This window comes from Rhinopithecus bieti, unplaced genomic scaffold (assembly GCF_001698545.2).
Source record: "Rhinopithecus bieti isolate Rb0 unplaced genomic scaffold, ASM169854v2 scaffold_41644, whole genome shotgun sequence".
Classification (NCBI taxonomy): Eukaryota; Metazoa; Chordata; class Mammalia; order Primates; family Cercopithecidae; genus Rhinopithecus; species Rhinopithecus bieti.
The window spans coordinates 1,888,285-1,903,674 of record NW_016817838.1 but is presented as its reverse complement, the minus strand read 5'-3'; the positions used below and the strand labels follow the sequence as shown (position 1 = coordinate 1,903,674).

The following is a 15,390-nucleotide window of genomic DNA, read 5'->3' as shown; positions in this document are numbered from 1 at the left end:
GACTGGCCCAGAATTTAAAGAGCCAGGGAGGTGTTTGGGGTTGGGGCACACCCCTGCTTTTGGGCCCTCTGAACGTGCCTCCCCCCTGCTTAGCGGACCTCATGGCTCCCACTGGACTGAATTGCACAGTCCTCACCGCGGCTTCTGCGTGCCTCTTCGTGTTATCTTGAACCACTCTCCCCTCCAGCCATGAGGCCCTTCCTCCGGGTCTTTGACCACATGGAGCTGCTTCCCAACTCAGGGCGTTGGGCGGTGCTGTTGCTGTTCCCTCTACTGAAATGTTTCCCCTCCTCCCCCAGGCCAGTTCCACTGGCCTCAGTCATATCCCCCGGGCCTCCTAGGCGGGTTTGCCATCCCATGCTTTCTCAGTGCCTCATCTCTCTTCCCTTATGGGATTCTGAACTCCAAGAAGGAGGAAGCAGTTTCCTCCTGTTGTTTGTCACTGTGCACCCAGGACCTAGCACTGAATTGGTGAAGCTATTTGCTGCCTCTGGCTGTGACTTCTGCTCACTGGGGACTCAGTGACCCCAGTCACCTTTCTTTCCCCCACTCACATAGCCATTCAAACAACAAGGGAACTAGAGGGACACCAGGCACAGGGCAGGGTCCCAGGCACGCATGGGCCCTGCCAGAAGTTCTTCCTGGGATTCAGCCTCTCTCCCTCTCCATGCAGAATTGGATTCCAAAGTCCCAATCTAATTTAAAACCTTGGCAGCAAACCTCCAGGTGCAGCTGAGAGCCCTTCCCTTTCCAGGCTGTTCATACCTGGGGTTGTCCCGGAGCAGTAGCCACAGGCGGTGAGTCAGGCTGCGCCAGAGCCTCGGGGCAGGGGCATGACTGCCCTTGCAGGAATCTCAGCCACACAGTTACCACATCATTCATTTAACAGCCTCATCTGGAGGATCTGCCTGGGGCAGGCCTGGGGCAGAGCATGACCAAGACAGACATGGTCCCTGCCTGCATGAGGCTGCCAGTCTGTGGGGAGGGGAACAAACGAATACACAGGTACACAAGTACAGAGAGTGCTGTGACTTGATGAAATGGGTGACACCACAGAGGCAAGTTGGGGGACCAGCTGCGGGAGTGACATTGGGCATGATGTCTGGTGAATGAGGAGGGGATGGGGTAAGAGGATCCAGGTTTAGAGGGGAAAGGTGCCACTTCCCACCACATAACTTGGCTTGTGGTCGGTGGCTGTGTGGAGGAAGGAGAAGAACAGGAAGAGAGAAGAGGTCGTAGGGGCCTCATCACATTGGAGCCGCCCGTGGTGCTGACTGGATCCTGTCCTGAAAAAATGGGAAGCCATTGGAAGGCTTCAGTTTGAGAGGTGGCGTGACAAAAAGACCACCCTGCTATGTGGGGGTGGGTGGTGCTGGTGAGGAGAGGACGGGGAGGCAGGCGCCGCCCCGGATTGTCCAGGAGAAAGATGACAGTGGCTTGAACTAGGGTGGTGGCAGCAGATGGAGCCCAGCAGATGGGTTCCAGGCTGCATTGGAGGGGACACCACAGGCCTTGTGGGTCATCCTGGAGGAATGGGCCACAGAGGATTCCCAGGTGGAGGGGGTGCCATTTCCAGAGACAGGAAAAGCTGGCACGGGGAGAGGTCTGAAAGGAAGGCGGGAGTCATGACCATTAGACATCCAAGTGTAGACAGTTGGAAATGTGAGTCTGGAGCTTGGGTGAAATCGGCATAAATACAAATTTGGGTTCTGTTGTATATGTTTGGGAGAGCATGTGGACGGAGCTGGGCCCTCACGAGTTGGTGTTGGATCGGAAGGGGAAATGGTGAAGGAAACTGGAAAGGAACAGCCCAGGAGATGGGAGGAAAACTAGCACATGGTGAAAGATAAAGACAGAAACGTGCCCGTGCGCTTGGCAGCGGGTAGGTTGGTGGGGGCAGCACCTTGAGCAGTTTCAGAGAGGTATGGTGATGGAGCCAGGTTAGAGTGGCTTGAGAAAAGTGGGGGTGTGGATGTGTAGACAGTCCAGAAGTTTCCTGTGGCAGAGGGGACATGCGGCCAAGCCCTAGGGAGGCTGGCACATGGTTCACATCCCTCAGCCCTGCCTCCTCCTCACACTTGGGCCAGGCCACATGGTTCCTGCAGCAAGGAGGCCGACCTTACCGAGCCCTCGCCTGGGCCGGGCACTGGCGGGAGTGAGCTTACTTGAGCCCTCCTCACAAGCTTAGGTGGCAGGAACTGTCATCTCCATTTTATTAGAGGAGTCGTCTCAGGCTCTAGGGGCTGAAGCAGCTTTCCAAGGTCACAGCCAGGAAGTGGCAAGATCCCCCCACTCATCCGTCTGTCGGGTCAGCTCTGGGGGCCCCATCGCCTGCAGACTGAGGCTGGGCTTTGGGACGACGCTCTATCCCTGGGACAGGGCTGAGCTGACGGTGCCCCTGTGTCTCCCCCTTCTTTCCCACAGCGGTTCCTCAGTGACTATGGCCTGCAGTGGGTGGGCGAGCCCATGGACCAGGAGGACTCAGAGAGCAAGACAGTCTCAGAGGATGGCGAGAGGGACTGGATGACAGCCAAGAAGTTCTGGAAGCCAGGTAGAGCAGGGTGTCTGCCCCAGGCCCTCTTCAAAAGGAATTCTCCAACAGTTTGCTGCTGGCCGGCAGCTCCCCAGAGGCTCATCTCATTCATACCTGGGCCCCTGACCTGAGTCACCCTGAGAGCCCACACCTTGCCCCTGACACAATGCGGGAGTGGCCTCGGCCTCCATCACTGACCACTTAACCTGCTGGCCCGGTTCTCCCCGGTCCCCGCTCTGCTCTCTCTTGCTCATCTGTCAGAGACCGAGAGATACAAGAGGTAGCAAGGCCTCATTTGCCTCTGGTTACATAGTCTACAAAATGCCACCAATCTAGAAGCTGTTGCTGTTTAAAAAAAAGCAATCCTTCTGTTCCGGAAGCTGCTCCCAAATTCTCAGGCTTGGCCTCCCTCTCCAGGTTCGCTTATGGCCCTTGGAACCCACCTGGTTCTGTGGGCCCACAATGTGTCTTTTTTTTGAGATGGAGTCTTGCTCTGTCACCCAGACTGGAGTGCAGTGGCACGATCTTGGCTCACTGCAACCTCTGCCTCCTGGGTTCAAGCAATTCTTCTGCCTCAACCTCCTGAGTAGCTAGGATTACAGGTGTGTGCCAACACACCCAGCTAATTTTTGTATTTTTAGTAGAGACGGGGTTTCACCATGTTGGCCAGGCTGGTCTCTAACTCCTGACGTCTTGATCTGCCGGCCTCCCAAAGTGCTGGGATTATAGGCTAGAGCCACCACGCCCGGCCCACCATGTCTTATTTTTAACTTGACTGCTAATATCTAGAGGGATTCCTCCCACAGTCCCCTCCTGTAGACCCACAGATTTGGGTCCATAGAACTGGCCATTTCTGAAAACCAGGCCCATTCTCTTCGAAGAATGGGAATTGTCAAAAGTTGATTCTCTAGGCTCTAGAGTCAGGCACGCCTGCGCCCTCAACTTGATCCCACCTCCTATCCCTTGATGTGACTTGGGCAGGTGACCTCTATTCACTTCATCAACAAAACAGGAGTGTTTTCCTTCCCTGGGAGTTACCAGGAGCAAATGAGTTAAACGCAGAGTGCCTAGCTCTGGCCTCGCTCGCAGCCATTGTTGTTTCCAAAGTCTGAGGGCGGGGGTGGTCACAGGAGCACAGCTTCCAAGAGGCCCATGTGGAAGAGGATGGCACCTTCTTGGTTTCCTGTTTCCTGCTAGGTAAAAACCCAGACTCCAAACATGAGAATCCTGCCTCCTGTTTAGGCCTGGGCTCTGGCCGTATCCCCCCAAATCTCAGGGTGCAACGCCCTCACTGCTTGTTCTGAAAAAAACATCACTTCCCATTTTTGTGCCATTTGCAGCTTTCTTTTTTTTTTCTTTTTTTTTTTTTTTGAGATGGATTCTCGCTCTGTTGCCCAGGCTAGAGTGCAGTGGCACAATCTTGGCTCACTGCAACCTCTGCTTCTTGGGTTCAAGCGATCCTCCCGAGTAGCTGGGATTACAGGCACCCACCACCACGCCCGGCTAATTTTTGTATTTTTAGTAGAGACAGCATTGCACCATGTTGGTCAGGCTGGTCTTGAACTCCTGACCTCGTGATCTTCCTGCTTCAGCCTCCCAAAGTGCTGGGATTACAGGCGTGAGCCACCGCGCCCAGCCATTTGCAGCTAGCTTTCAAAGCATTTTCTTTTTTTCTTTTTCTTTCTCTCTCTCTTTTTTTTTTTTTTTTTTTTTTTTGACTTAAGGCTGACAGCCCACTGGAAGACAGTTGGTCACTGAGGCAGAAGATGAGATGATGCCTAGGCTGAGTGTAGTGGTACAATCATGGCTCACTGCAGCCTCAACCTCCTGGCCTCAAGTGATGCTCCCACCTCAGCTGTCTGAGTAGCTGGGACTGCAGGCATGTGCCACCACACCCAGCTGATTTTCTTTATTTTTTGTAGAGACAAGGTCTTGCTACGTTCCCAAGGTTGGTCTTGAACTCCTGGATGCCAGTGATCCTCCTGCCTCAGCCTCCCAGAGTGCTGGGATTACAGTTGTGAGCCACTGTGCCCTGCCAGCATCTTCATAGCCTTGACAGAGGCCAGGAGTTACTCCATTTCACAGATGGGTAAAGGGAGGCACTTAAGGAGTCTGTGGACTCATTATTCAGAGAAGAGGGGCAAGACTTAAGGCTGACAGCCCACTGGAAGACAGTTGGTCACTGAGGCGGAAGATGAGATGATGCCCAGCTTGAGGGTGGGGATGGTGAGAAGGGATGGGCAGAGAGATTTAGGTAGAATCCGTGGCCTTGGTGTCTTTACGTGAGGGAGAGGACTGGAGCAGTCAGGGATGACCCGAGGGAGCACAGCTGTGGGAAAGATGCCGAGTCCATTTGGGACACAGCAAAGCTGGGGGCTGTGCGGCCCCTATGATCCTGCACATCATAGGGGTGTCGTGGGGAGAGTTCTCGAGGGACCCCTGGCATGAGTGAGAGGTGAGGCCCTATCAGGTGGCTGCAGGTGCTCTAAAAATGTCTATCCTGGGTCTAGGCCCGAGGCTGACAAGTGCCGCACCCTGGACCCTGCCTGGCAGACTGGGCACAGGCTTCAGGTAGGCCTGCCATCTTGTTGCAGGGCAGCCTTCCTCCTGGCCAGAGGGGACCTCCTTGCTCCTTTCCAGATGGCCGGTTTCTGGATCTGGCTCTGTGGATTCCTAGTCTGCCCGGTTTGGTTGTTTGTGCGCTGAGTGCCTCAAGTCAAAATAACTTGTGAAAAACCCTGCCCTCCATCTTGGAGGCCCTGGCCACATATGTGGCCTCTCCGTGCGTTCTCTTCCTTCTTTTGTTTTTTCGTTTTTTCAGCATGGGAGGGGCCTTGATTCGGCGCTTTCTGCCAGATGAATGACGTTTGTTCATGGCTAGCAGCTTCTGTTCCTGGGACATCTCTCTCTCCTGCGTCCCCATTCCTCTCTTCCCAGGTGCCAACCTGCTCCTGCCCAGGAGCCTCAGGCTCACAGCTCGGCCCCCGCTGGCCTGATGCTCGGCTGATTGCTCTGCTCTCCCTCTGTTGGAGAAGCTCCTACAGGCGCTGGGGTGGAGGCCTGTGGAGGGTGAGCCAGGGCCGTCTGTACCAAGCCAGGGGGGATGATCAAACTTTCTGGAGCCTGAGACTCTTAGGGAGGAGGGCTGGTGGGGCCATGAAGGGGCTTGGCCTCAGGCTGGATCGCTCACTCTCCCCTCTCTCTGCCAGCATCACAGAGGATGCTGTGCCAGGTGCTTCAGGGTCCGCGGAGACATGAAAGGGACAGTCCTGCTCTAGTCACACGCCACTGGGGCCAGGTGTTGGGCCTTGGGGCTAAGAGCTCTGGTAAGCTCTGAGGTTCTCACTCCCCCCACTCCAACCCTCTGCATCTCTGAGCTCCTCACTTCTTCCCTGTTCCCCTGAGAATCCTCACCCTCCCATCCCCCTCTGAGATCCCCACTTCCCCTACCCCAGTCAGTCCTTGCCTCCCTCCATGGCTCCACCTCTCCCTGCCAGCACCCCGCACGCCTCCCTCCTTCCTCTCAAGCCCCACACTCGTGAGTCTGGGTTGGAGACCCTCTGACTCCACAGCCTGCATGACTTGCCCCTGGGCCTGCCCTTCAATCCCCGTAGCCACCGGCTTGACCCCTCCCCACCTGCCCTTCTGCCTCCTGCCTTTGCTCCTGCTCTGTCCCCACAGAGCGCCTTGCCTGCTTCCCTCTCCTCTGAAGCTCAGGGCAAATCCAGCCTCTGCCTCAGTCGTGCTGATGGGCTTCTAGGGCCACGGAATGGATGTGGTAATAAACTGACAGCCACTGTCACCTAGCTGTTGTCATGCATGTCCCAGTGCTTGGCACATGGGCAAGGTGTGTGTAGCTGCATGTGATTGACTGTGATGCCCGTGTGCCCAGGCTTGGATGATCAGAGCACATTGGGACAATTATCTGCACAGGATGAGGTGGGGACAGGGTGGTGCGGGACCTGAGCAGGTCCTGCCAGGCCACAGGCTGCTTGAGTGCTCTGGTAGTGGCCAGACCCGCAGGGCCTCCTTTCCTGCACTGGCTCCTCTGCGGAGCAGAGTGACTGCAGTAAAGTCCCCAGAGTGGGGCTCGGCTTGCAGGTGTGTGGTAATAGCGGTTCCACTTCCCGTTGCAGCTGTCTGCCTGAGGGTCAAGGGCAGGCACATGGAGGGTGGCACCGCGTGAGCTGCCGGGGTGCCATGGGCACTTGTGCAGTGAGGGGCTGCCACCTTGCCACTGAGCATGGCAGGGTCTGGCCCTCTTCTGGGCTCCACAGCCCCCACAGTGAAACTTACACATGCCATTGTCACCGTTTGCCGCCCTGTCTTCTTCACTTGAGTCTGAGCCTGAGGATGGCAGGACCCTGGGCGTGGGCATCGCCATGATTGGCAGGGTCTAGCAGAGCACGGGTGCTTAGACATTGCTAGACAACAGGATCCAGCCGTGCTTCTAGTGGCCCAGTCACTCTGGGCCAGGCCCAGGGCTCAATGCTCCTGAGCTCAAGGGGTACCCAGCATGGCTGGAAGGCAAACAAGCAAGCAGAAAGCAGCAGCCTGTGACGAAGGCCAAGGGAGTGGGCGCAAGGGCTGTAGGCATGCAGCCTCGAGGCAGGTTGGGGGGGCTCCTAGCAAGGCTTCTTGGAGGAGGTGGGGTGAGTGGGCACAGCTTGAGCCCAGCGATGAGTAGGCGGTGCTAGGGACAACAACAGCCACTATCTGCCAAACACTTCCTCCAAGCCTCACAGCAGCCCTGTGGAGTGTGGCAACTTTTATTGTCCTCATCGTACAGAAGAGGAAGCTGAGGCCCATAGAGGCCCAGGGTTACAGAGCTCGGAAGTGCCCTGCAGTGCCCACCAGAGCGCAAGGCGAGGGGCATGTTGAGGAGAGGCTGGGTGCTAAGTAAGGGTCTTGGGAGTTGAGCCAAAGAGCTTGGACTTGACCTCCCTTCTCCTCATTTTAATACGCTCGTGGGCTCTCAAAGTTGGACGAGGCCTCAGAGGTGATCTCCCAGCATTGCCACCCTCCTTGGGAAAGGGACCCCAGTAAGCAGCCTCCCAAGAACCAATANCCCAGGCTGGAGTGCAGTGGCTGGATCTCAGCTGACTGCAAACTCCGCCTCCTGGGTTTACGCCATTCTCCTGCCTCAGCCTCCCGAGTAGCTGGGACTACAGGCGCCCGCCACATCGCCCGGCTAGTTTTTTGTATTTTTTTAGTAGGGACGGGGTTTCACCGTGTTAGCCAGGATGGTCTCGATCTCCTGACCTTGTGATCCGCCCGTCTCGGCCTCCCAAAGTGCTGGGATTACAGGCTTGAGCCACCGCGCCCGGAACACCAGCTGGATCTTGCAGGCAGCACAGGGTTGTTATCATCTCCCCATTGCACAGAAAGGACAGCTGTGGCTCAAAGAGGAAGTGCCTTTCCATTTGAGTTCTGCTGCTAGCTCAGGGTAGACCTGGGACTTGCCCTCTGACCTTCCTCCCGCTGTGTGACTCCCCAGCTACACCTCTCTCCATCCACGGGTCAGGCCTCAGTTGAACCCTTGTGGCGTGGTGGTGGGGCTCACTGACTTCACAAGGCTCTGCTGTGATAGCTCTTCCTGTCTCATTCTCTCAGTGCTGGTTTGCCCAGAGCTGTGGTTCCTTCTTCCTGGCCCCTAGTCTCATCTCCACTCTGTGATATCCAGCATCTGCCTAGCCCACCTGCTTTTACTTCTTTAAGCCAGGGCTGTTTTCTTGGCAAGCTTCTCTCTTGCCTTTTGTCGTTTCTCGGCATCCTCCCTGGTCTGGCTCCATCCCATGTCGACCCCCCATGTTCATCAGCCTGAAGAACCCCTGGCCCTGGGAGGTGACAGGAACACTGAATTAGGAGTTGGTGTATTTGGTGCTCTTCCTGGCTCTGTCTGGTCTGATCAGGCCATGTCATCTGACCTTTCTGGGCCTCACTTTCCCCATCTATAAAGAAGACAGAGCCCTGGCAACACAGCGAGACCCATCCTCTAAAAAAAATTTTTTTTTTAATTAGCAGAGTGTGGTGATGCTGCCTGTGGTCCCAGCTACTTGGGAGGCTGAGGTGGGAGGATCAGTTGAACCTGGAAGGTTGCGGTTGCAGTGAGTCATCACTGTGCCGCTGTACTCCAGCTTGGGTGACAGAGGGAGACCCTGTCTCGGAAAAAAAAAAAGAGAGTTGAGGCAGGCATTGTATGAGATTATCTATTCTGCTATTGTTTTTAGGTTTGCCTATTTGTATTTAAAGTAGTTGTTAAAAGAAAATAATGTCTTGGTATCATTCTGTTAGGTGAGTTTTTCCAGGGAATCTCAGGGACTGTGGGGGAACCCCAGGAGGAGGTGGGGGCAGGTATAGCCCCTTCAACGGTAGGAAGTGTAGGGGAGAGGAGAAGGCCAGCTGGGGCCTACCATTTGACCCTGCTGCAAAAGAAACAGGAAACACATCTGCACCTCCCTGGTACAGCCAGTGCACCACTGAGAGGAAAGGAATTGGGTCCCCAGAGCCCTGACCCACATCCTGCCGCAGCCTGCCTGTCCTGTTGAAAAACAGCCTCTCCGAGGCCCCGAAAGTTACTGGTGTGTTGTAGGGCACACCCTAACAGATGACTTACTTGGGGGCCAGGTCCCATCAAAATGACAGAACAGGCCCCTGGTCTGTCCCCAGCCAGCATCTACCTGTCCTCCACCTTTCTGCTCTGTTATCCGTCATGGCTGGCCCCACCACTCCATATTCTCCCCCAAAGCCAGTGCACAGCTGTATGCGCCACACATTTTTCAGAAGAGGAGGCCAGAGCTTTGTCAGCTTCTCAAAGGGGTCTGTGACCCAGAAATAGTTGCACAACCTACGGTCTGTTCCATATCTGTTCTGGCCAGCAGCTGTCCCTACATCCTCCCTAAGAGCCATCTGTCCCTCTTCTGACCTCCCTCTCCTGAGATGGGTGGGGGAAACAGACTTGAGAGGCAGCCCCGACTCCCTTCCCAGTTCCTCCTCTCACCAATTGGCTTGGGACAAGTCATTTTTCATCTCAGTGGGCCTGTTTCCTCATGTGTAAAATGGAGCTAAATAACCCCTGCCTCAGCCTGGCGTGGTGGCTCATGCCTGTAATCCCAGCACTTTGGGAGGCCGAGGCGGGCTGATCACCTGAGGTCAGGAGTTCCAGACCAGCCTGACCAATATGATGAAACCCCATCTCTACTAAAAATACAAAAATTAGCCGAGTATGGTGGCATGCACGTGTAATCCCAGCTAGGAGGCTGAGACAGGAGAATCACTTGAACCTGGGAGGGGAGGTTGTGGTGATCCAAGATTGTGCCATTGCACTCCAGCCTGGGCAACAAGAGTGAAACTCCGTCTCAAATAAACAAAAATACCCCTGCCTCAAGCCTCAGGGTTGGCATAAGGACCATGTGTGCAAGGTGGAGTTGGGCACAGTAGCAAACATGGACAGGGTGCGTGTTCCAAGCTGGCTCTTAGGAAGACAGCTGCTGTTACTATCTAGTGTTGGCCTTCCTTTTCCCCAGGGAGTCAGTTGAGGAGACACGAAGACCACTCCCTCCCTTGGGAGGGAGCCACAGAGACTAGGGGTGCTAGGGACACGGCAGCCAGGAGGCGGCTCATAGGTGTCTGTCCTCTTTGCCAGGGGACTCATTGGCGCCCCCTGAGGTGGACTTTGACAGGCTGCTGGCCAGCCTGCAGGATCTTAGTGAGCTGGTGGTAGAGGGTGACACCCAGGTGACACCAGTGCCCGGCGGGGCACGGCTGCGTACCCTCGAGCCCATCCCACTGAAGCTCTACCGGAATGGCATCATGATGTTCGATGGGCCCTTCCAGCCCTTCTACGATCCCTCCACACAGGTAGGAGCGGTGTTGGGGGGTTGGTGTTCTAATGCCCCTGCTGCCCACTGTTAGTTGGGGATGATGGAGTCAGTTCACCCCAGGTCCAGCCTGCCCTCCATGGGGCACCCAGGCCCACACACGACTTGCAGAGGCCCCTCCCCCAAGGCCTGGGACTCTGAATGCTTCCAGAGTGCAGCACTGGGTGACCCTAGATCTAGGGCCTGCCATCCAGACTAGTGGCAGGGCAGGATGGGTCCAAGGCCCAGGCCACCCGCTCACTTTTCCTCTCCCCTTGCAGCGCTGCCTCCGAGACATATTGGATGGCTTCTTTCCCTCAGAGCTCCAGCGACTGTACCCCAATGGGGTCCCCTTTAAGGTGATGAGCTGCTCCTCAAACCACACCTTTGGGGATTTTGGAGGGAGTGAGGATACACAGCCTCCCCAGGCACCTCCCATTCTGAGGGAAAGCCACTGCGCCCCCTGGGGGACCCCAGTTTGATGCCCTCCAGGAGGATAAGCCTGGAGCCTGGCTGGGAAGGAAGCAGAGAGGACTGAAACAGAGCAGCAGGCAGCGCCCTCTGCTGGCACCCTGGAGACAGCCTCGGCTGCAGGGCCACTGCCTCCTAGTCCTCCCCAACTTTCAGGACACCTTGACAACCTGGGGTCCCTGTAGAAGTGACCCGGCTATCCCCCAAGTCTCCTGAAGCTATCTGGGTAGGGTGGGAGGCAGTGCTGTGAGCCACATGCAAAACAGAGGGGACAGATGTTGGGACTCAAGGACATAAGGTAGAGCTGGCCCATGGGTAGGTACCACCACCGGAGCCCGTGAGGCTGCGTGTTCCAGAGGGTGGTGGGTTAGTGCCGCACTGAGGGCATGTCAGGGAGGGAGCATGTGTCACCAGGGCTCAGGAAACAGCATGAGTCATGACTGGGGGTGTTTAAGGCATTTGTGCCACAACGGGGGCCTCCGAGCATGCCTTGATGAGGCAAGTGAGGTTCCATGTACAATGATGCAGTTTGTGCTGCAGACTGGAAAAAGGCAGGGGCTTCGTCCTCTCCTGACCCCCTCACACTCTCCCTTCACGGTAGGCTCCTGAGAGGGGGGTCTCCAAGGAGGGTGTCAGTACTGCAGCTTCAGCTGGCCTGGATGGGGTGCTTGCAGGAGCAGCGGGGCCGAGGAAGATGACAGCAGTATGAACTGTGGCTCTCTTGAGGCCTGGGTTTCCTCATATGTAAAATGGGGGTGCATTAGACCATACCCTTGGCCTGTGTTTAGGCAAATAGGGCTGAAAGTGGGGCCAAGGGCTGAAGAGCTGGGCCCGCTGCTGTCGCCCTTCTTTCTTGCCAGGTGAGTGACTTGCGCAATCAGGTCTACCTGGAGGATGGGCTGGACCCCTTCCCAGGCGAGGGCCGTGTGGTGGGCCGGCAGCGGATGCACAAGGCCTGGGACAGGGCGGAGGAGCACCCAGGTGAGTTTGGCCTCCAGGTTGAGCCAGGGGGCCGGGGGACTGGAGAACAAACTGCAGGGGGGCTCCATCACCACTCATAGTCCTTCCTGGGCCCAGGTTCCCAATGCTGTCCCTGCAGGCTCCAGGATGACTGCTGAGAAATTTCTGAACAGGCTCCCCAAGTTTGTGATCCGGCAAGGCGAGGTGATTGACATCCGGGGCCCCATCAGGGACACCTTGCAGGTGAGGCCAACCCTAACTCCCCCAGCCCTCTTGGGGGAACTTTAGCACCAGCCCTGGCCCAGCCTGCCAGAACAGTGTCTTGTCTGGAGGCTCAAGCTTGAGGCACCTGATGAGTCTGTTGCTCCACTGTCTCCTGGAAACTGTGAGGCTGGTGAGGGCACTGGCTGGGTCCTAGAAAGCAGGTGGGTTGGCTGTAAGAGGGCTAAAGTCAGTCCAGGCCAGGGGTGAGCCCAAGGCCCAGGCCACCCCATCAAGGTCTAGGCCAAAATATCCAGCTCAGTACTAGGTACTCCCTTCGTGGTTGCCTCACACTCTCCTTGGCCCTCATCATTCTGTCTCCTCGCTCCCTATCCTGCTTCTCTTCCTAGGTGTCCACATGTGAAAGGCACCAAACCTTAGTTTCTCAGGCCTCCTCTGCCTCCCTCACCCACACATTGCTAAGTCCTGTCTGGTCTGTCCACCCCCAGAACTTCTCCCAGATGCATCCCTTCTCCCGATTCCTGCCACCCACCACCCTAGTCTAGGGTCCAGAGTATCTCTCCCAGACAGCTGCCTCCCACTGCCACTCCTGCCCCTGCTGACCATCCTCTAGGCTGCCTTCCCTGTTGATATCTTCCAGTGGTTCTTGAGATAAAGCCATGTTCCTTATGCTGGCACTCAAGGCCCGTCCTATATTGCCAGGCCCCTCCTCACACCAACCTATTCCTTCCAGTCCAATTGAGCCCCAGCTTCAGCCACACATAATGCTAGCAATTGCCCAAATGTGTTACCACCTCTTCTAGGAAGCTTTCCCTGACCCCAGGATCTCTGTTGATGCTGTCTGGAATATCCCTGCACTCATTCCATTTCTTTTTTTTTTTTTTTTTTTTTTTGAGACGGAGTCTCGTCTCGCTCTGTTGCCCGGGCTGGAGTGCAGTGGCCGGATCTCAGCTCACTGCAAGCTCTGCCTCCTGGGTTTACGCCATTCTCCTGCCTCAGCCTCCCGAGTAGCTGGGACTACAGGCGCCCACCACCTCGCCCGGCTAGCTTTTGTATTTTTTAGTAGAGACGGGGTTTCACCGTGTTAGCCAGGATGGTCTCAATCTCCTGACCTCGTGATCCGCCCATCTCGGCCTCCCAAAGTGCTGGGATTACAGGCTTGAGCTACCGCGCCCGGTCCCACCCATTCCATTTCTAAGGACTCCCACTCATCCTTCAGTCACAGCTCAGTTGTCATTTTCTGAGGGAAGCCTTCCCTGACCCCAGGCTGGGGTGGGCTTCCAGCCTGATCATCATCTGTGTGGGTTTCTGTCTCCATTAGACCGAAACGGGGGGTTACCTGGGGGGGAACCATGGGGCTGCCTCCCAGAACCTCCTTCCCCTTCCATTGCCTCTCCTCTGGCCTTGGTTTATACAAAACACCCCTCCCGCTTTGCTCACTGGTCTCATCTGTCCCTGGTGAAGGATGTGTCCCTCTAAGGATTGCGGGAATGACTCAAATGGGGCCTAGGGCTCTGTCCACCCTCCATTGATACCTTCCAGAACTGCTGCCCATTGCCTACCCGGATCCAGGAGATTGTGGTGGAGACGCCCACCTTGGCCACTGAGCGAGAGAGGTGAGGGCAGGACGAGGAGGTGAGGGCCTGGGGCATTGGGTCACCGAGCGCTGATGGCCTCTGGGCTGTGCAGGAGCCAGAAGTCGCCCAACACGCCAGCACCCCGCTCTCCATGCTGCGCATCAAGTCTGAGAATGGGGAACAGTCCTTCCTACTGATGATGCAGCCTGATAACACCATTGGGGATGTGCGAGCCCTGCTAGCGCAGGCCAGGTGGGCGCAGGGCAGGGCTGGGACCACAGAGGGGCTCTGGCCTCACTGCCCAGCCTGATCTGCTCTGCCTGGTCCCCAGGGCCATGGATGCCTCTGCCTTTGAGATCTTCAGCACATTCCCACCCACCCTCTACCAGGACGATGCACTCACGCTGCAGGCTGCAGGCCTCGTGCCCAAAGCGGCACTACTGCTGCGGGCACGCCGAGCCCCAAATTCCAGCCCGAACTTCAGTCCTAGACCCTGTCCTGGTCCCGGCCCCAGTCCCAGCCCCAATAAAGCGCCCGCCCCTCAACCCGCTGCTCCGCCAGGCTCTCAGGGGTGGGCCATCTTGCCAGGCACGTAGGAAAGGCCTGGGACCAGCTGGGCCAGGGAGGGGCGGTGCCGACCCGCCCCTTGGTAACTTGAGCCCCAGCTGGCGGGCCTGGCTGCTGGGTCTTTGTCTTCTAGGTTCCTCTTTCTCCCAAGAAGGGCTAAGTGGATCCTTTGAAGGGAGGGATGCAGTGGGGGGAAGGAGCTGGCCCCAGCTGGGTTTACATTCTCAGCTGGGACAGCAGAGCCTCACTGTTTAGGGTGCAGCCAGCAGATACCTGTGCACAGGCACAGAACCACCAACTCGTGGGGACACTTCAACACTGCACAAAGCCATTTTGCCACTGGACCCATGCCCCAAACTAGCAGAACTGCAGCTGGGTACCCACCTCCCATGACACACTCATACTTATCCATTGTGCTTCAACACAGGCGCATGGGATGGCCACACTCACTGACAGGCATGCAAATGTGCAGTACACACCAAGGCACAAGCGTGATATGGACACCACATGCATGTGAACTGGAGGGTGACCCACCCAGACATCTCCAGAAACCACTGGTCCACACAGGTATGTGTGTGCCAGACATCCAAACACATGCACTAACACAGAGGTGACAGTCCCATGAGAACAGCTCAGCCACCCTTCCCACAGAGCACAGTCTCAGCACAGTCACAACTACCAACCTTGCCCAGGGCAGGGACCCAGGAGGCCCAGGCCACAACCAACCAGACACAGTGCCAATGGAACAGGACATCATTTAATTGTCTCTAGGGTCCTCCTGGGAGAGGGACTGCGGGGCCTTTGGCAGAGCTCTGGCTGATGGAACCAATAGAGGTGCCCATCAGCCAGTGCCAGGCAGGATGGCGGCCCCAATGCTTGGCTGGGGGCAGCCAGCATTTGGGGCTGTTGCTTAAGACAATTTCTGAGACTAATAGGTAAGGAATGTTGCCTTTGGATGGAGAAGAGGGGACTACATTTAGAGAGGAGGGAGGAGAAGTGGCCTGGATTTCGGGAGGGACTCTAAGGTTAGGATAGGAATGACAGGGAGTTGGTCAAAAGGTCCTTCATGGCCAGTTGAAGGCTGGGGGGAGTGTGGTGATGGAGTCCAGCAGGGGAACTCTGGACAGGCTTGACTCAGGCCAGCTTCAGGAACTCCTGCAGCGTGTTTTGTTCCACAGCCTCCACGAAGAGCTCATAGTCC

At 56.5% G+C, this 15,390-nt stretch overlaps 1 protein-coding gene across 1 annotated transcript in view; it reads left to right on the top strand.

Annotated features, from left to right (window-relative positions):
* Positions 1–15,390, top strand: part of UBXN11 (UBX domain protein 11) — a 29,106-nt gene that overhangs the window by 12,206 nt on the left and 1,510 nt on the right. The window contains exons 8-13 of the mRNA XM_017856172.1: positions 2,425–2,551; positions 10,179–10,393; positions 10,674–10,751; positions 11,724–11,844; positions 11,963–12,066; positions 13,588–13,661. Of these exons, the coding sequence (XP_017711661.1) occupies positions 2,425–2,551; positions 10,179–10,393; positions 10,674–10,751; positions 11,724–11,844; positions 11,963–12,066; positions 13,588–13,661 (719 nt within the window). The remainder of the gene's footprint in view (positions 1–2,424; positions 2,552–10,178; positions 10,394–10,673; positions 10,752–11,723; positions 11,845–11,962; positions 12,067–13,587; positions 13,662–15,390) is intronic.